This window comes from Eulemur rufifrons, chromosome 17 (assembly GCF_041146395.1).
Source record: "Eulemur rufifrons isolate Redbay chromosome 17, OSU_ERuf_1, whole genome shotgun sequence".
NCBI lineage: Eukaryota > Metazoa > Chordata > Mammalia > Primates > Lemuridae > Eulemur > Eulemur rufifrons.
In genome coordinates this window covers 32,963,233-32,983,971 of record NC_090999.1, presented here as the reverse complement: position 1 = coordinate 32,983,971, position 20,739 = coordinate 32,963,233, and the positions used below count along the sequence as shown (strand labels likewise).

At 38.0% G+C, this 20,739-nt stretch overlaps 1 protein-coding gene across 1 annotated transcript in view; it reads right to left on the bottom strand.

Annotated features, from left to right (window-relative positions):
- ITGA2 (integrin subunit alpha 2) overlaps nt 1–18,587 on the bottom strand; it is a 73,591-nt gene extending 55,004 nt beyond the window's left edge. The window contains exons 1-2 of the mRNA XM_069492229.1: nt 18,455–18,587; nt 11,102–11,222 (exon numbers count right to left, since the gene is read on the bottom strand). Coding sequence (XP_069348330.1) covers nt 11,102–11,222; nt 18,455–18,587 — 254 coding nt within the window. The remainder of the gene's footprint in view (nt 1–11,101; nt 11,223–18,454) is intronic.
- Between the last annotated feature and the right edge of the window lie 2,152 nt (nt 18,588–20,739).

The window sequence follows — 20,739 nt, the reverse complement described above, 5'->3', positions numbered from 1 at the left end:
CGAGGTGGGGAATAGGATATGTTGGTGGGTACACCTTGGTGAGGTAGGGCAAAACCGCTTTGAGGCAATGGATTTAATTTAATCTCAGCCAGACAAAAGAACTGCATGAACAGTTGTGTGTACTGATTCTCAAAACAAAACAAAATCCCAAGATATAAACTTCTCTTTTCCTACAGTGAAACTGGGAATTCTTCCAAGATGACTTTAAATAACACTTACTGTTCAATTATCTTGTGGGAAAATAGTGATTATGCAGACTTCTAAAACATAGCCAATTTGCCCACCTGCAGTGGAATTCAAAATACTTTGTTTAGTTAGTAAACAGTATTTATGGTGGTGTAGGTAGGAGAGTTTGAAACCCACAATCCAGGGGCTGTTATAAATATCTTCCTTTGGTCTGTGAGTCTCTAAACTCTCCATGCAGTCCTTCAATATGAGGGATTTTACTAGAGACTACTGACAGAAGCGTACTTAAAATAGTAGGGAAAAACATTTTGTTTTATTCTATTCCACAAATGTTTATTGCACTTCTAGGGGCTGACATGTTGCACAACTCCAGGGGCCACCATTCCTTAAATGGTGTGTCCTGCCTTGTGCAGTACACAACCTGTGATTCTGTACATCATGGCCAGACCTACTATGTGCCAGATTTGATTCTAGGCACTGAGGATACATTAGTGAATAAATCAGTCAAAACTTTCTGGCCTCATGGAGTTTACATTCTGGAAGGAGAAAATAGACAATAAATTTAATAAGTAAGTAAAATGTATGGTGGTGGTAATCAGTGTGTGGGGAGAAAAATAAGCAGGCTAGAGTTAGGAGTATGAGGTGGAGAGTGTTATAATTTTTATTTGAATTTCTTTGAATAAAGATTTCTTAGGGAAGTTCTCACTGAGAACAACATTTAAGTAAAGACTTGAAATAGAGGAAAGTGTGACCTGTAAGACTCTGGTGGGAGAGTAGTCCAGGCTGTGGGAACAGCAAGTGCAAAAGCTCTGTGTCTGGAACAGAGTGCGTGAGGGGAAAGTAGTAGGAGACAAGGTCAGACTGGTAACCGGGGCAGGTCATGTAGATACTTATATGTAATTAGAAGGCCTCAGCTTTCCCTCTGAGTGAAATGAGAAAGCCACTGGAGGGCTTTGAGTAGAGTAGTGATGTGATTGGGCATGTTTTAGAAGGATTTTAAAGGCTGCTGTTGAGAATGACTGCATTAGAGCAAAGTTGAGGCAGGTAAGCACTTAGAAAGTGATTGTAATAATCCATCCAGGCAAGAGGTGATGGTGTTCTCACACAGGGCTGGTGGAAGTGAAGGTGGTGAGCAGTGGTTTTATTTTGGAGATATTGTGAAAGTTGGGGCAGTGAGATTTCTTTTGAGGGGTTGGTCTTTGAATGAATGAATGAATAAATAAATAAATAAATAAGAGTCAAGGATGATCCCAATGGTTTTGGCTGAAAAACTAAAAGGAACGAGTCATCATCACCAGATAAAGAGGATGCTGTGATTGAAAACACCGATTGTAAAATTAATAAAGCACCACAAGGTGGGAACTGTGGTCAGGGAAATATATGTGTGTATATATATATATGTATATATAAAACCAGCCATTATTCCCTAGCTTGCTTTCCTATAATTGACTACTCCTACTCAGGACTCATATAGCTGATGGCCATAAAGATTCTTAGCTTTCTTCATTGCTCTTATAGTTAACGTCACCTTTATGAAACCTAAGGCTAGTTTTTGAGAAATCTTCCAGGGCCTGGATTCTGGTGGAAAGGCTGACCCACCCAGACCAGTGGCCTGTACCAAGGAACTGACTCAACTGGTCTTGCAACCCCCACCCAAGAACTGATTCAGCAAAAAAGACAATTTCTACACCCCTATGGTTCTGCTCCAAACCCAGCCCATTAGAAGACCCAATTGCCTAGCCCTTTGCCCCTCAAACTATCTTTAAAAACCCTTTCTCCTAAATTCTTAAGGAGATGGATTTGAGAACTTCCTCCCATCTCCTTGCATGGCACCTGTGATATTATAATTTAAACTCTTTTTCTGCTGTAACCCCTGCTGTCTCAGCGTATTGGCTTCTTCCTGAGCAGCAGGCAATGAACCTGGTTGGGCTGTAACATCAGTAGAGCAAGATCTAGAGACAGGCTGAGCTCAGGAGTTCAGTGTGAGGTGTTTTAAGTTTGAGATATCTATCAGACATTGAAGGAGATATTTTACTTGGGATTAGAAGCCTATTGTATATAATATCTACATGAATGTGAAAATTTTCAAATCTTATAATATGTAAATATAAATGTTGTTCCTTATATTGTTTTGTTCCAGGCCATTGGAGACCATCATCCTAAGTGAAGTATCACAAGTATGGAAAAACAAACACCGCATATACTCACTATTAAATTTGAACTAACTGATCAGCACTCATGTGCACAGATGGAGGTAAAACTCAACAGAAATCAGGTGGGAGGGGGAAAAGGAGGTGGATGAAACCATACTTAACGTGTACAGTGCACAGTATCTGGGTGACGGGCACACTTATAACTTTGACTCAAGCAGTACAAAAGCAATCAATGTAACCAGAACATTTGTACCCCCATAATATTCTGAAATAAATAAATAAATAAAGTACATATTTCAGCTTTTGATTTTAACTTCAGCAAAACTGCATGTTGGATAAGTTAAAGACACAGATTCAGTTTTTACTGATTCATTTGCTTCCAGCGCCAAAGCTAATTCCCAGGGGGTTTATGAGGCAGAAAAATAGGCTTAATATCTTTTAGCAATAATGAGGTTGGTGGACTCTTCATCATGAAACTGAAACACCTTGAGGGTTTAGCCATCCTACTATTTGAGGAAACTTGTATTTGTTTCCTCAATAACAAGCTGAGGAAACTTGTATTTGTGGCAGCTTAAGAAGTCTGAGGCAGCATAATGAGGCTTAAATACTAAAATTGCCTTTCAATATATTCCAAACAGTTTAACTATTAAATTTATAATAGCAATATTTCCCAAATAAGACCTAAAAAAATGAACTTTCTTTACTTGTCTTCCTCCTTTCTGGAGACACAAAGTCTCATAGGTGAACTCTTTCCATCATAAACTCATTTTACATTCATTAGTAGGAAGCAGGTAGCCATTTAGAACTCATCAGACACCAACAACAGTCAAGCTGAGAGTCAAATCAAAGACTCAATACCTTTCATAATAGTTATAAAGAAAATAAAATATCTAGGAATATATTTAACCAAGGAGATGAAAGACCTCTACAAAGAGAACTATGAATCACTGAGGAAGGAAATCACAGATGATGTAAACAAATGGAAAAACATATCATGTTCATGGATTGACAGAATCAACATTGTTAAAATGTCCATACTACCCAAAGTGATTTACAGATTCAATGTAATCCCCATCAAAATACCATCATCATTTTTTGCAGATTAGAAAAAATAATTCTACACTCATTTGGAACCAGAAAAGAGCCCGAATAGCCAAAGCAACCTTAAGCAAAAGAAACAAATCTGGAGGCATCATTTTACCAGACTTTAAGCTATACTACAAGCAATGGTAACCATAACAACACGGTACTGGCAAAAAATAGAAACACAGACCAATGGAACATAACAGAGAATGCAGATATAAAACCATCCACATATTGCCATCTGATCTTTGACAAAGTAGACAGCAATATACACTTAGGGAAAGAATCCCTACTCAATAAATGGCTATGAGAAAATTGGATAGCCATATGTAGAAGATTGAAACAGGATCCACATCTCTCACTACTCACAAAAATTAATTCAAGATGAAATACGTACTTTAAAGCCTTGTGATGATACAAATTCCAATTCTTGGGCCTATGTCAGGGAGACAGCGGGGGATGATGTCCAGACCACCACATTTCATAAATCAAAGCCCATGAGCTAGTACCTTTCAACTAGGTACTTTGGCAGATAGTTGTTTTCATCAATGATAAAATTTGGAATAGCAACATTTGTAAACTGCTTTACAGTTTAAAAGCACTTTTTATGTGCATGATGTTGTTTCATCCTTTAAATATTCTGTGAGGTCAAGTGCTATAACTATTTCTGTTTTCATATAAGGAAACTGACTGTAAGTCAGCAACAAAGCCTAGATCTGCACCTGTGTCTTTTCGTTCAAAATCCTTGATTCTTTCTATCATGTTAAGGTCACTTAGAAGTCTTTAGCGAAGAGGTACTCTTTGTTTTCTCACCATATAGGCCATAAACAAATAGGTTCCACCTGTGATACTTAGCACTCCCCAGATCCCTCTTCAGATGGAGTTAGAGGGATGGCAACGTCTCAAACAACTAGACACTAGGAATGTGTGTGTGCAAGTTCCATTCTTGTAAATGAACTTTATTCTAGAATCAGATATTCAGACATTATCACAGAAGAAAGCTCAAGATTGCAAAAGTAGCTAGTGAGGCATAGAGGATTTTCACAGATCAATGAAGTGCTCCAGACATTCTGGAGCAGCAGCTGTATCCTACATGCAAGTCACAAACAATGGGTGTGTATGTGTGCTCATGTGTTTGTAGGTGCATACACAAACTTGTGTTCAAAATGGGGGAAAGGAGGAGCAAATCAGAACAGGGGATATTTAAATTGTCCTTTCTAGCATAGATTTATATTTATGGTAAATAGCACAAACAATTGAAAAAATAGCCATAAATATTACTTAACTGAGTGAAAAAAATTAGCAAGTATGATGTGACAAATGTAGGTGAATTGACATTAGGGTGCTCCATGGGGCCAGTGTTCCAAAAGTTCCTCGGTTCCCTGTTTACCCTGCACCAACTGCAAGCTAAGGAAAAGTCACTGTTGGTAGGAGACAGGCCACCTTGTACACCTCTACTAACAGTGTTGAGTAATGGTTTAATTACACAACAATAGCGTAAAAATATTAACAATAAGTTTCTCAAACTTAAAAGTACAAGAATATATTACAGTTGGATTTCTAATGTCTTTACATAATCAAAAATTGGACTAAGTTATGAATTAGTATAAATAGCTAAAATTGAATGGAAGAAGAAAAGTAATATGTATGTCATGGATTTAAAATAAAAGCAAAGCCTATGAACAAATGAAGTAAGCATGTTAAATGCCAGGACAATCTAATCACAAGAGAATTTTATCTTAGAAAAGATATATAAAGGATGATATTGGCTAAGACTTAAAGGCCATAATGAAAGACAAAGACATAGTTATTTTGGGAAGGGGATCGGAATAGCATTCTTGGCCAAGAAGAAGAAGAAGAAGAAATGGTCTGAAGTTAGTCCAATATGCGTGGAAGCTAATCCATGACAGATGAGAAATGGCTGAGAGGCAAGAGGTGGGGTGAGGTGGGGAGGACCTAATTATAAAAACCTGATTTTCTTCCTGTCTTTTTACAAAGTGCTAATGAGAGTACCTCACATATGCACAATGGTTTAGTTTTTGAAGTGTTTTGCTTTTATTCTCATATAGGGAGCTTATAGCATTCCGGTTTGGTATGGATGGCACTCTTTGCACTCCAGAGAAGTTGTGTGTGACTTTCCCAAAGTCACCCAGAGAGTGATGGAGAAGCTGAGGGTAAAACCATTGTGCTCTGGCTCCTAACTTACATAGGAAATCCCTGTCCAGGAAAGGATGAAAGGATGGAGGAAAACCATCATCCTTGCCTGGGCAACACTTAACAGTAAAGCCAATGGAAGAATGACAGTATAAATTCTGTAACAGCACTTTTAATTCAAAATTTTGCAAGTTTATCTTACTTTATAAAGCTTACGTTAAAATAAATTTAGATATTATCTATAAATGTCAATTACATCCTGCCATTCCCCTCTTTGGATATTTATAAAGACATGTACATTTGGAACATCTTACCTCTATTTTGCATTAACTACCCTATCTTTGTTACCTATTAGTTCTGTAATCTTAGGTAAATTACTTAGCTTTTCTAAGTCTTAGTTCCATCATTTGTAAAAGGGCTGATAATTTTACAAAGCCCTTAGAATCATTATGATTATTACGTGTTTGGCAAAAAAAGAGTACTCAGTAAATACCTGTATTGTTCTTACCAAAGTACCACGTGACATAATCTTTGGTGTCTGTTATAGAATTGAATGTTTCTTCTCTATTTTTTATTTAAAATTCTCTTATAGAAACACCTATGGAAGCCAATCTGTTATATTTATAACACACTTAGATCTTTAATAAAATTTTTCTTAATTAAAAAGTTAAAGCTATAAGATCACATATAGATGGATTTTTTTTTTTGGAGCTATGATACACGTTTATTATATTAATATTTTTCCTCTCTTTTTAAGGAAAAAGAATGCACTAGCCCTTCTTAGAACAAGAAAATACATTTCCAAAACTGGAAAAATCCTTAATTCCCAGTCAATCCTCGTCACACAAGTGATTGCAGTTTTCTATGGTTTTTGAGTCATATAATGAGCTCATATTGTTCTTGGGACAGGCCTTCAAATTAGACAAACAGAAACAGTGCATATTACCACAAGCTCCAGGAAACGATTTTAAACATATCTCAATGCTTTGTAGATTGTTTGTGATAAGCATTGCATCATCTGCATTTGAACATCCTGTGTGTAAAATGAGGACTCCAAAGCGGGATGGCCCTCCGCCTACACAGAAGGGAGAACAGACCACAACTTTACTTATAGTCAGAGGGTTGCTCTGGTGCTCTGCTTGGGAGGTAAGCTTGCTTTTAAAATCATGCAGCTTGCTTGAGACTTGTAAGAAAGTCCCAAGAATTATCAAAGCCGTATCACCACTATTTCTAGAGTAGGAGTCTCTTGTGTAATAAAAGTATAATAAAGAAAACTAGTGAAAAAGTCAAGATAATTTTGTTAAAACTTGTAGATCCTAATGTAAAATATGCCTATAAATTCTTGCAACACAGCACACAGGGAAGAGCTAAAACTGTCCTTTAAAAATAATGACGTGTGAGTTAAGAAAACTGAGACTAGAGCCTTAAGAAGGAAGGAATGGGCTGACAGGTAGAGTCAGGGTTCAAATAGACAAACTGTAAAGAAAGTCAAAGCTAACAGAGGAACAAGGAACCAAAATAGCAGCTTCAGAACAAGCAGTAAGAGAATAAAGAAAATACGGCGTGCATATGTGTGTGTGTTCATGCACGCACATTTTATATGTATGAATCCAAGGGGGAAAGACTCACAGTTTAAGGAATTCATATTCATAACACTTTCTGCGCCCAAAGTTAACTTGATTAGTATCAGAAGGAAAGTTAATGTTTAAACAGTCCCTCTCACATCTGCTACTTCCATAATGTCTGTACAATTGTCATAAATTAGGAGTAGAGAAGGGCATAGTGCCAATTGTCAAAACAAATAGGCAATTTTGGATTCCAAGTTTCATGTGATTTTCCTTGAGCCTGAGAGCTGTGAAGGCTGCTGTCCTAACTGTGGCCCCCTCTAGCACTGTCATGGAATAACCCACTCACCTAGATCCTGGCCACAGTCCTGCCCTCTGTAGTAAGGCACCTTGGCAGGACTGGGCTAATGATAGATGTCATGAGGAAACCTTGTCCCTCTAGGGTCCCAGGCCTTGGAAAGAGAAAATTAGCTCTTAATGTTAAGATACAGCTAGTGACACTAAAAGAACACAAACACCATTAACTACGAGAGGTTAGCACTTATGTCTTCTGTATTATTCTTGGTTGCCTACTCTGCATATAAATCTTCCTCATTGACTCTACGCCACACTCCTTAAAGTCAACATCTATGTTCTGCACATTTTGCACTTCATGTAGCATCTAGCCTGCAGTGGATTAGAAGAGCATGCCCACGGCTTGGCCTCTTCTTTGCTTCATAAGCCCAGATCAGTGAAAGACCCAGACAGGCTCGCCTGGCAAGCTTTGTTCTCTTTCCTCTCTGCTTCTCACTTCCATATGGTTCAGCCCCTTGGGTCAGACAGGTACTCTCCCTTCTCTTCCTCTTGAGTGGAAGAATGTGCTTATATCAGGTGGTAGTTAGATACAAACTGGAGGGAAATAAGGCCTTGAGCTGAAGCTTAATGCCATACCTTGCCCAAAAGCTCAATACTAGAGTTCAAAGCATTAGCCCAGTCACTGATAGAGTGGTGCCTGGTTCCCAAGAGCCATTGTCCAGTGTTTATACATCTTTCAGGAATGTCATGAGGTCAAGACAGGACTTAGAAACGTCTGATGTCCCTGGTCTTGATATCACCCTAACAGCACCAGAACCTCACCATAAACTGATAATAGACTTGTCTTTTAACAAGTTATTGAATGCTTAGAGGGAGTCCTGGTGAGAGGAAGAAGAGATGACTGCCTCTCACTTTCCCAGGTCTCCGCCTGATAGGTTCCTGCCAACTCTTTGTCTCTTTTCCTCTAACGCAACTTCCAACATTCAATGTGGCTAGTGGTTGAGCTCCCTTACAATCCTTGATAGGCTTATTATTTTTAATAACATCTATTACTGATGGTGGCTCTTTCTCTTAGATTTACTATGCCCCAGGAAAGCTGTTACTTAAAAAGAATAATCTTGAACTTAGTGCCAGCCTGTCCTTGGTGAGGCCACCCTTGTGAGGTAGAACACTGGAGTTCATCTGAAGGTCTCATTCAGCTCATACTTCTTAAGTCAGTTTACTGTAGTTCACCTTATAGATTACCTGGGATGAAACATTTAGAAGTAGAACTTTCATTCAGTCATTCAACAAATAATCATTGATCCCCTATTTGGTGCCAGACACCACTCCGGGTGCTGAGAACACAGCAGTAAATAAAACTATGTCCCTTTACTCAGAGACAGAGGAAGAAGGCAGATAATGAACACATAAACAAATCAGATTCTTTCAGATAGTGACAATGGCTACAGAGAAAATAAATCTGCGTACATAGCTAGGCTGACTAGGAAGTGTGGTGAAGCGCTACATAAATGGGCTTGTTCTGTAAGGTCTATCAGGAGGAGACCTTTGAGCTGAGACTGAAAGATGAGAACCAACCACTGACAATCTTGAAACTCTTCCAGCCAGGAGAGAAGGGTGTGCAAAAGCTTTGAAGCAGGAATGAGCTTCGTGTGTTCAAGGGACAGAGAGACGACACAGTCCCTGGTGCATAGGAACCAAGAGAGGCGGGTAATAGATGATATGGGAGAGGCAGGCCGACACTGATCCTGGATCATGGAGGGTCCTTTAAGGAATTTTAACTTATTCTCATTGCAGTGGAAAGCCACAGAAGGTTTTAGTCTAGGGAATGAGCCGTGTTTTTCATGGTTCATGCTTTCTGTAGTGAAGAGAGCAGAATAAAGAGAGGCAGGAAGGGAAGCAGGAGCCAGGCTGAGAAGCTCCTGCAGCAGCACCTGAAAGAGCTGGCGTTGGCTTCCATCACAGTGGCAGCAGGTGATGGTGAGGAATGGTCAGGTATAATAGGTATTTTGGTGATAGAGTCAACAGGACTGGCTTATAGACAGGATATGGGAGAGGAGGGAGAAGGAGAGGAGTCCAGAATTTTTGATTTCGTTAGCTGGTGCAGAAAATCAGACACTTGTATCTCTTACATAAGTAGAGACGTTGAATGGATTGTTTGACATGGGAGTCCCTGGGAAGGACGTGGGGCTGGATATGTAAAATTATGGGTCATTAGCAACTTCATCTGCTAGATTCCAAGGTCAAAATATACTGACCATATCATCTTTCTAGCCAACTTGGCACTATAGTTACCAAACATAATTTGGTAATTGTTAGGGATGCAACTCTCTCTCAGATCCCAAATGGTTACAGGAATTGCTAATCTTTGGGTTTCCAATCAGACTGTTCCTATTCTTCCAGATGACTGACAAGCTGTCTCCAACACACATTGCTTTCAAGTCTCCTCCCATTAGTTAATGCTCATCTCCACCTTTTAAAACTCACCTCCCGATTTACCTCCTCTAAGATGCCTTCTGAGACACACTATCCTCTCTAGTGATAATTTCATTTTGTTTCCTTGTCAAACAGACAGGCATGCTCCAACACGTGAATGATTTGGATTCTACATCTTTCTTTGAATTCAATTGTTGTGAATAATTTTAATTCTTGAATTCAATTGTTGAGAGCATCAAGCGTAAGTTCACACAGAAAAAGGGTTATAAACTATAATTATTTGATAAGCTAACAACAGACCATTTAATCACTGGAAAGAGATCTAGAGGGAAGATATCCAGGATCTGAAGTTCTAGGGTAATTGGGGACAATCTGGAACCTTCTGCAGCAAGAAGGAGGTAAGGTTTCAATGGCAGGACCCACGTCAACAAGTGGGCATTAAGTCTGACAGAAGAGGAGCCATAGCTCTTCACCTAAATACAACTTTCAGAATCATCTCATTTCCCTGACTTTATTTGCATTATTATTATGGGAAACTTAAACCAGCAATGAGGATATATAGTTCCATGTCCATCAAGATGATTGATTTTTACCTGAGTACAATGGCCATGGTTTATAAATGTAACCATTACACAGCACTAAAAGACGGGGTATTTTTAGGCAAAAATAAAAGGTGCTAAATATACTAGAGAAAGTCATCTTTGCATATTTTGCATTGATCTTTGTGAGAATCCTTTACCACATGGAGTGGGGAAGGATAACTTAGAATGAAGTGAGAAGACAAAGCCTTGCTGAAGGAAAAAATTTAAGAAGCAATTCTACCATCTAGAAATGGCCCAGATGGTAATTCTACCATCTAGAAATTAGCTGGGTGATGATTTACCAACCTCAATAAATATCAGTTTACGTGATAAAAAATGAAGACAAATCTATCCTATCTCTCTACCTACCTATATATCTATCTACTAAGTGGTCAAAACTGGTATTATGAATTTGCTGTGGAATATTTAGTGAAGAATTTTCATCCAGGTTTTTAAAAAAAGTATACTATCTCATTAATTACTAGTCCATTAATTATAATCTGAAGTTGTCAACTCTCAAAGAAAGATTGATATTTCAGGGCTATCCATTAATAGTATAGCCATGCACCAATTTGAAAAAGAAATTAGAGTCCAATATGAAATTTATTTTGTATTTTTAATGAAATCATAAAGAAGAGAATATTCTTACCAGTTGCCTTCTGGATTTATAAACTGTTGTACCGAATAGCCAAACTGTTCACTTGAAGGACCAGAAAATATTTTTGCTTCTGGAAGACCAACATTATACGCCAAACAACAATATAAAATGCCTATTAAAAACAAAAGAAAACATAACACATATTTACAATTTGTGAATATAAGTGTGTAATATAATTCTCAAAGAGCCACTTAACAACTTGCTTTACCTAATAATAATTTTCCTTATCAGTGTTTACCAAGAAACATAGCTACTGCTTTTTAAATATTTCTTTGGGGTCCTGGCACCAAGATAAATACTTTATATGCACGATTCATTATCTCATCCATGCTCATGGCAACCCTAGAAGATGGTTACTAATATTATCTTTGTTTTGCAGAGAATTCTGAGGTTCCAGGAGGTCAGTGTATGTCACAGCTGAAAAGAGCGGGATTGGAACACAAGGCTGGCTGATTCAAGAGCCTGAACTCTTAAACCACTACATTACCTATAAGGATTCTTAAGGAATTTGAGTTCTATCTGTTCTTCCTAACACAATAAGACTCTAAGCCACCCAAGGGCAGGGTCTGAAGGGTATCATCTATTTCTTCTGAATCCCCTTGAAGATCTTGACATGGACTCCATATGAAACATCTGTCGAAAGGCACTGATGAATGACCACATCAAAGGAGGCAGAAAATCACTTTGAAAATTGTACCATTTTCTTTCAGAAGGGATCATTTTTGAGGATGAAAATGTAGAGAAAGGTGTCATATCTTTTTTTATTCCAGTGGGAACTGTCAAAAGTGGTTTTGCTTTTCTGATGCTTCTTTTTGAATGATTAAGAAATGATAATCATTTGAAAAAAACAGAACAAAGACCGCAAGGAGAATAACACCTTGATAGACTTTTTTTTTTTAAATTCTTGTTTCTGATGAAAAGGGAATGAGGGAAAAGAGTGAGGTGGATTATGTTTCTCTCTCTGACACAGATAGCATTAAAGCTGCCAGTCCTTCATCCCAGAGGAAGAAGGCTGTGTGGCTACTAATGCCCTCGTTGGAGACAAGAATATGTTTCACGTTGTGTAAGATGAGTATTTATCTTTGCAAACACTGAAGACAGAACGGACGCTTTAAAATGGACATCAAAGTCCCATTAATACGTATGTTCATAAGGACTTTTCAGGGGCAGCAATGAAAGTGCACAGTATTTCATAAGTCTATTGTTTCAGGCACTGAAAGGCCGGAAGAAAACGGCTTGCTTTTGCTTTTCCATTGTGCTTCTGCATTTCTGGGAGGAGATTCAGCAGAGTGCTCCAAAGGAATAATGAAGTCAGTGATGAAGCTTTTGAGACCTAAAGTAGTTAACGTGCCTCTCTAACTGCCAAAATCACTCTGTTGGGGATTTGTTCACTCAAGAGAGCTCAGTTCATTATTTCTTAGAAATATGTGCTGCCAGGAAGAGAAGTACAAATATTAATTTTGAAATACTCTATAGTAAAATCTACCCAGCTCAACATTTGCAAATTTTCTCCTTAATATCTATTTTTCATATGCTCCACTGCTCCTTTGTATTTTTGGATAACGATAAAAATAAAATGCAAAAGAAAATAACATAACAAATTAAACAGAGAACGAGAATTGGCATTTAGAATACCAGTGTTTCCAATCAACAGTTTACCTTTACCCTATTGTGCAGAACTCAATAAATGTTATTTGAATACATTAGAAATTGTCTTACATACTAGTAAGAGCTTGGGGAGGTGATACAAAACTTTCCTCATTTTTAAAGTATCTAATGCTTGAAAGAACACACGTGCCTAAGTATACAATGACCTCATATTTTTCCCCATGAATTAGACTTCAGCACATCACATAAAGGCATAAAATCATGATGGAGTTCATTTTATCATCTAGCAGTTAAATTTTATTATATATGTGTATGTGTATAGACATACTCATATGTATCTATACACATATGTTAGAACTCATCTTTCTTGCTCAAAGTCACACTATTGGTGGCTGAGCTCTGAGTCTTGTTTTGGCTTATTTTCTCAACCTTATTGTCCAGAATTTCCCTTCATAAATGGTCTACTTATTTTCTTCAGCAAACATGTCATTCTTCATCATTATATCTTCATTTCATTGATCCTAAATCTCCCCTTTAATGATTTCTAGAAATCTAAAAAAAATTAGTTCTTGATAATTAATCATTAAAGGTATGTTCAATATTGGGGAGTAAGTATACAAACTGTAGCATACAAACTAGATGGAATTTTATCCTGCTATTGAAAAAACAGCAATTGTGAAGACTACAGGGCAGAATGAAAATGTTTAATGAAAACAATAATATACAAAAATGATATTCAGAGTAGAAAAAAAAATTTTAAATATATAAGAATATTAATACAGCAAACGGTGTAATTGTGAGTATAATCTGCTGCTTTTAAATTTTCCTTTGTTATATTTTAGTATTCTTGCAACAAATAAAAATAAAAATAAGGAAGAAAGCAAATTACTTCTCCTACACCAGTGTAGCAGGATGGTAAACATAAGCTATTTTACTTCAGCCTCTTTTTGCAGTGTTTAACCTTATCACAGCCATAAAGGTATTGTTTACAATACATAAAGGGAAACTCTGGCCCATTGGGTTGAATCTGACTCCGACTTTCATTTGCTTGGTATGTACTAAGAATTGGATCTCTACATTTATAGCTATAAACTTAAAAGCACAATGGTTATAAATGTCTTTAGTTTCAATAACTTCTAAACAGCCACATGATAACACTTCAATTCCATGGAAGTCTATGTTGATAATAAGTCTTTTTAATGAACTCGTCCTTCTGTATGATGATCTGGGTTTTCTCCCCGATTCTGTGGTTTTCCTCTCTGCCTTCACAACTGTCCATAATATAAAACTGATAAATTTATACACATACACTCTTATTGAATGAATTTTATTTTCCCATTTAGTCATTTTTTATTCACTCAACAAACTTTTATTGAGTGCTTACCATGTGGTAGACACTGTTCTTAGTGCAGGAATGATAATTACATTAATCCCCCCTTATCCACAGGGGATACATTCTATGATCCCCAGTAGATGCCCGAAACTGCAAATAGTACCAAACGCTGTACAGTTCATATTGTTTTTTCCTATACTTACATGCCTATGATAAAGCTTACTTTATACATGAGGCACAGTAAGAGAGAGACAATAACTAAAAATAAAGTAGAACAATTATAAAAATATGCCAGCATCACTCTTCTTGCACTTTGAGGCCATTATTAAGTAAAATAAGGGGGACTTGAACACAAACATTGCAACACCAACAGTCGATCTGATAACCAAGATAGATACTAAGCGACTAAGAGGCAGGGAGCTCAGACAGCATGGAGCTGCTGGACAAAGGGACAATTCATAGTCTGGGTGGAGCAAAGTGGAACTTCATCACATGCAATTTAAAACTTATAAATTATTTACTTCTGGAACTTTCCATTTAATATCTTTGGACCACACAGTTGAATGCAGGTAACTGAAACCGGGGAAAGCAAAACAGCGGATAAAGGCAGGCTACTGTATAAGATACCATCTCTTCTCTAAGTTGCTCACAATGAATGCAAATGAGTCATAAAAGAACACCTTAGTGGGAATAAGGGAGATTGAGATTTACTATCTACTCTGCTACTACGTGAGCAAGCTTCTTACCCTCTTGAGGCTTCATATTTTTGATCTCTGAAAACAGAGACTTACCTAAGTCTTCTTCCATGTTTAAAATTTTATTAATTTACATATTTTGCTCAAGATAAAAATTAATTGCTGTTGCTTATTATAAATGAATTACTTGTTTTCTCCTTTGAGGTTCAATAAACCATTGAATCATTTTTAAAATTTATTTTAGATTTGAATTTTTAAAAGTACCTTTTATTTTTATTTTAAAAAAAAATATTTTAAAGAGTACCCCACCAATTTTAGGTATGACTTCCTCAAGAATAAATGTAATTTCTAAAACAAGTATTTTTATATGTTTTCTAGAATGCTCTTTGGGTTATTCAAAAGCTATATCATCTGACAAGGCCTTAAGGTATACGTGACTAACTTAAGTAAAGACAGCGAAACCTCACAGTTCAATACAAGTCTTATTGTTTAAAAATAACAGTATAAGCACTAAATGCTGACATTGAAGACAGGATCATTTCTTCCTTCTCTAAAAGTAAAAAGAGAAATTTATTTTTTTTAAATATTATTTAAAACTTCCCAGTCAGTGCAGGACATGACTTGGATGTCATGTTGCTATCTGGTGTTGTGAATAAAATCAAAGCCATCTGTTGCATGTTAGGAAAAAACTCAACCTTCTTTTCCCAAATAAATCCTGAATGCATCCACAAACATGGCAAAATCTCAGCAAGAAAGTGCAGTCTTCCCACTTTGGAGAAACTGTTATTCCATCAGTGAAATTCAAAATATAGACCTCAACCTGGGGGAATCCCCGCTCCACTGTGCGGTGCAAGAATGAAGGCCAGGCCTCACTCAACTTCTTAAGACTATAACGATATTTTACATATAAATAACCCCTTACTGTTCCCAAGGATTTTTTTTTACATCCATGATAATTTCATTGTACTTGATTTACACAGATTTTGGTGAAATCAATGATGATATTTTTTTTCCTGAGTACACGCATAGTTATTACTTTGTAGGCAAATTCTTCCACTTTGTAACTTCAGTGTCTGGATGGATGAAAGCATATTCTCAGCCTTGGAAGCCCTGGCTCTCTAACTCTAACTAGTTCTAATTCCAAAATCCTTCTGATTTCTGTCTTTCTTGGCCCAGTCTTGCCTTCCTCCCTTGCTACTGCCTCCCCTCCATCCTTTCCTCAAATATTCACCATCACTGTTTTGAATCTCTCAAAGTTCTTTTGAACAATATTACATTGATACAATTGATGACTATTTCATAGGGAAAATATTTTATAATTTAGAGAGGAACTAATTTTTGTTTAGAAAAATCGTTGATCAACTGAGGTGAAGATAAAACTTTTAGGGCAAGAGTCAGGGCCACTAAAGAGAAAACTGGACAGGACTTTGAGGGAAGCGAGAAAAACCATGAAGAGAGGGAAGGTAAGAAAGTATGGCCAGCAACGCAGTGGTGTGGTTGAAAACCTACAGGAACAGGTTGCCTAACACTGTAGCTTAGTCTGTTTGTATTGGTATAACTGACTTGCTTCCTACCTCACTGGACCTTGAGTAAAGCTCACAACACACACACACACACACATACACACAAGTCCTGTATGAATGATTTTGTGGGAAAGTTAAAGAAGAAGACTCCATCTTTTAGTTAAAAGAAAACGACAGGATTAGTCTGTTGGGAGACCCAGTCCTTCCTCGGTCTCTTGCCCCTCTGACAATATCTTAATAGATGTGTTAGTTTCCAATGGCTGCTGTAACAAATTACCACAAAGTAGGTGGCTTAAAACAACAGAAATGTATTTTCTCACAGTTCTGGATGCCAGAAATCCAAAATCAAGATATTGGCAAGGCTGTGCTCTCTCAGGAGGCTCCGGGGAGCATCTGGTTGCTGCTTCTTCTAGCTTCTACGACAGTCAGCATTCCTTAACCTGTGTCTGCATCACTCTCATCTCTGTCTCTGTGGTTACATCACCTCCCCCTCTGTGTGCGTGTCAAATCTCCTTCTGCCTCACTCTTATGTGAACACCTCACATCGGGTTTAGGTCCCAATCAGGGAATCCGGGATATTCTCTCTCATCTCAGGATTATTAACTTAATTACATCTGCAAAGACCCTTTTTCCAAATAAGGTAACACTCACTGGTTCTAGTGATTAGAACACGGACATACCTTTTTCGGGGGCTGCCATTAAGCTCACCACACTCTGCCATCTGGCCTCCCAAAACTCACACCCATGCCACATGCAAAATACATTCATTCATGTGTCCCAACATCTCCAAAAAGCTCAACCCATTACAACATTAACTCTGAGCCCAAAATCTCATCTAAATATTACCAGCTCAAAAGTCTCAAATCTAATCATCTCTATCAGGTATGAGTGAGATGTCAGGCATGATCTGTCCTGGGGCAAAATCCCGCTCCATCTGTTTTCTAAGTTCTATCTGCCTGTGAACCTAGAAAATAAGATATCTACTTCCAAAATACAATAGCGACGCAGGTGTCTGATAGACATTCCCATTCCAAAAGGCAGAAATTAGAAGCAATAAAGGGGTCACCAGTCCCAAACAAATTTGACATCTAGCAGGGAAAATTCCACTAGATTTCAAGGCCTGAGAATAATCCTCTCTTGTTCAGGGCTCTGTCCTCCCAGCCCCTGGTAATACCATAGGCCTATGGGCAGCAGCTCCATTGGTCTCTGCCTTTGTGTCCCGTAATTCCAAGATGGCAGTGTTTCTGCTGAGATAACATTCTTAAAAACCTTGTAGGTTTCTTATGTATGTCATGTGGGATCCATGCTATTAGATAAAAGATCTCTGCACAGGGAATATTTCCTGAATAACCTCATCTCTATTCCTGACCTCTGCTGGAATGGTTGAGAGGCTCCAAGAATCACATACTTAATCTGTTCGGCAAAAGGTTGTCCAGGCATACCCTTTGCCTTCAGAGAATGCTTTCCTTACAATGAATCTTCTAATATCAGGTCTTAGTTAGTTTGACTAATATAACAAAGTAACATAGACTGGGTGGTTTACAAACAACAGAAATTTATTTCCCACAGTTCTACAGGCAGAAATGTGAGATCGGGGTGCCAGCATGGTCAGGTTCTGGAGAGAACTTTCTTCCAGGTTGAGACTGTCAACTTCTCGTTGTATCCTCACAAGGCAAAAAGAGAGCTAGCTAGCTCTGTAGCTTCTTATTAGGACACTAATCTCATTGATGAGGGCTCTACCCATATGACCTAATTACATCCCAAAGACCCCACCTCCAAATACCATCACACTGGAGATTATATTTCAACAGATGAATTTTGGAGGGACACACAAACATTCAGTCCACAATATTCCATATATATGTGTGCATTTTTTGCAATCTGGATAGGCTGAGAATTTTCCAGATCATCAAGCGCTGGTTCCTTTTTATTTAACAGATCCTTCTTCAAGTTAGCTCTTTCCTCTCATATTTTACTATACTTAGCAAGAAAAAAGCCAGCTATACCTTCAATACTTTGCTTGAAAATCTGTTCAACTAGATATACAAGTTCATCCCTTAAAAGTTGTATGCTTTCCACACAACTATAAGACACAATTAGGTAAACTTTTCTGTGATTATATTATGAAGATCACATTTCTTCCAGTTTCCAATAGTATATTCCTTATTTCATTCTGAGCCCTCACCATAAGCAGCTTGCACATTCACGTTTCTATCGACATTCTCCCGAAGGCAATCTACAAAGACACTCTCTCCAAATAAGGTAATATTCATAGGTTTTGGGGAGTAGGGCAGAGACATATTTGGGAGGGGCACCATCAACCCACTACTATGGCTATGCCAAGAATATAGGATCCTGACTATTGTTTATCTTGGCGATTTCTTAGGGTTGTGTTTATAGTGAGCAACATGAAGGATGAGACAGTATCTCCCTCCAGAATAAAGAGCAGTTTTCTGACTGCTTGCTATAAAACATCAGGTCCATCAAGCTCATTGTTCTTTTCCCATCTGGGTCCCTTCATGTAACCACCACGAGACTACAGTGGGACAAGGGGAGCTGTGTCAGTATGCTCACACTCATGCTGCTTGCTGTGCTGTGAGTAATAAAGTCCTTTGTCTCTGACTCACGAATCTCATGCCATCTGTCAGCATCCATGAGACAGTGACAGGCTAAGGTTTTAGCTTGTCCATAGGGTAAAGTCAAATACCAGACCTGAGAGAGTGAAGAACAAAATCTCTGCAATCAGGAAGTTGGGGGCTGAATGACAATGAAAATGTATATCTCAACGGAGTTCAGAGAAATCTTGCGAGGGCATTGCATTTTTTATAGGAATGAAATGGAAATTTGAATGAATCTTATCTTAATTTTATTTTAATTTTTTTTTCCTTTTTTTGGAGACAGAGTCTCACTCAGTTGCCCTGGCTAGAGTGAGTGCCACGGCATCAGTCTAGCTCACAGTAACCTCAAACTCCTGGGCTTAAGTGATCCTACAGCCTCAGCCTCCCGAGCAGCTGGGACTACAGGCATGCGCCACCATGTCCGGCTAATTTTTTTTCTATATATATTTTAGTTGGCCAGATAATTTCTTTCTATTTTTAGTAGAGACAGGGGTCTCACTCTTGCTCAGGCTGGTCTCGAACTCCTGACCTTGAGCTATCCACCCGCCTTGGCCTCCCAGAGTGCTAGGATTACAGGCGTGAGCCACCATGCCCAGCCTTATCTTAATTTTAAAAGGCAGAGAGAGACTCTAGCTGACATCTGGGTAATAGTGTCCCTCTTCGTGATTTGTGGCTATTTGTTTTTTACAATGTATGCATCTATCATTTATTTGACAATTATTTTGTTTTCATATCAGAAAGCTATGAGCATCACATCCACAGCCAGAAATAAACCCCTTAATATACTGGTAAGGCTTAGGAGGCCTTTTGGACTGAAATGTGTCCCCCTCAAAATTCCTATATTGAAGCTCTAACCCCCGGTGTGATTGTATTTAAAGGTAGGGCCTTTAGTGAAGTAATTAAGGTCAAATGAGGTCATAAGAGTGGAGCCCTAATCCAATATGACTGGTGTCTTTAAAAGTAGAGGAAGAAACTCTACAAGATCTTTCTCTCTCAGTGCACACACAGAAAAAGGCTGTGTGAGGACAGAGGAAGAAGGTGGCCATTTGCAAGCCAGGGAGAGAGTCTTCAGTAGAAACCAACTTTGAAATCACCTTAATCTTGAACTTCTAGCTTCCAGAACTGTGAGATAATACATTTCTGTCCTTTAAGCCATCCAGTCTGTGATATTTTGTTATGGTAACCCAAGCAGACTAAATATAGGGGGAAAGCAGATTATATATATTATACTAGAAATTTTCAATTTACTATTCCAGGTTTCAAAGATAATTTTGTCAATATATATACATCCACATATATAAATACAAAGAGAGATCTACATTAATGCCAGATGCATCATTTAAGGTTCATATTTTGTATTAAAAAAACCAAAGGTTTGTGTGTGTATGCATTTGTGTGTGTGTGTGTGTGTGTAAAAAGAAATGCATCAAGTCCTAGAGTACTGTGGCATGTTTTGCGGTCATTCCAAGGTCCTTTCATATTTCAAAAATACAATTTTTCAGGCCATGAACATCTCCAAACACCCATTGCAATTGCTTCTTGTATCCATTTATCATGATGCTTCCTAACAACTCGGTAGATTCTCTTTTTTTTTTTTGAGGATGCTGGAGGGTGAGCTTCCACTTGGCAGACCCGCTGTCTCCCAATAGCTTGGAGGGAGATCGTGAAATACAGGAGAAAGAGTGTTGGCTCAAGAGTCACTAGCAATACCACCTCATGAATTCATTTTCTACTTTTCTGCTTCTTCCTAAATACCTTCCATGTGAAAGGAGCAACTCTGTCTCTCTCTCTCTTTCAACAGAATTTTTGTGTAGTTAGCAAGTCAGTACCTGTTGCCTAACTTGCTCGGTAA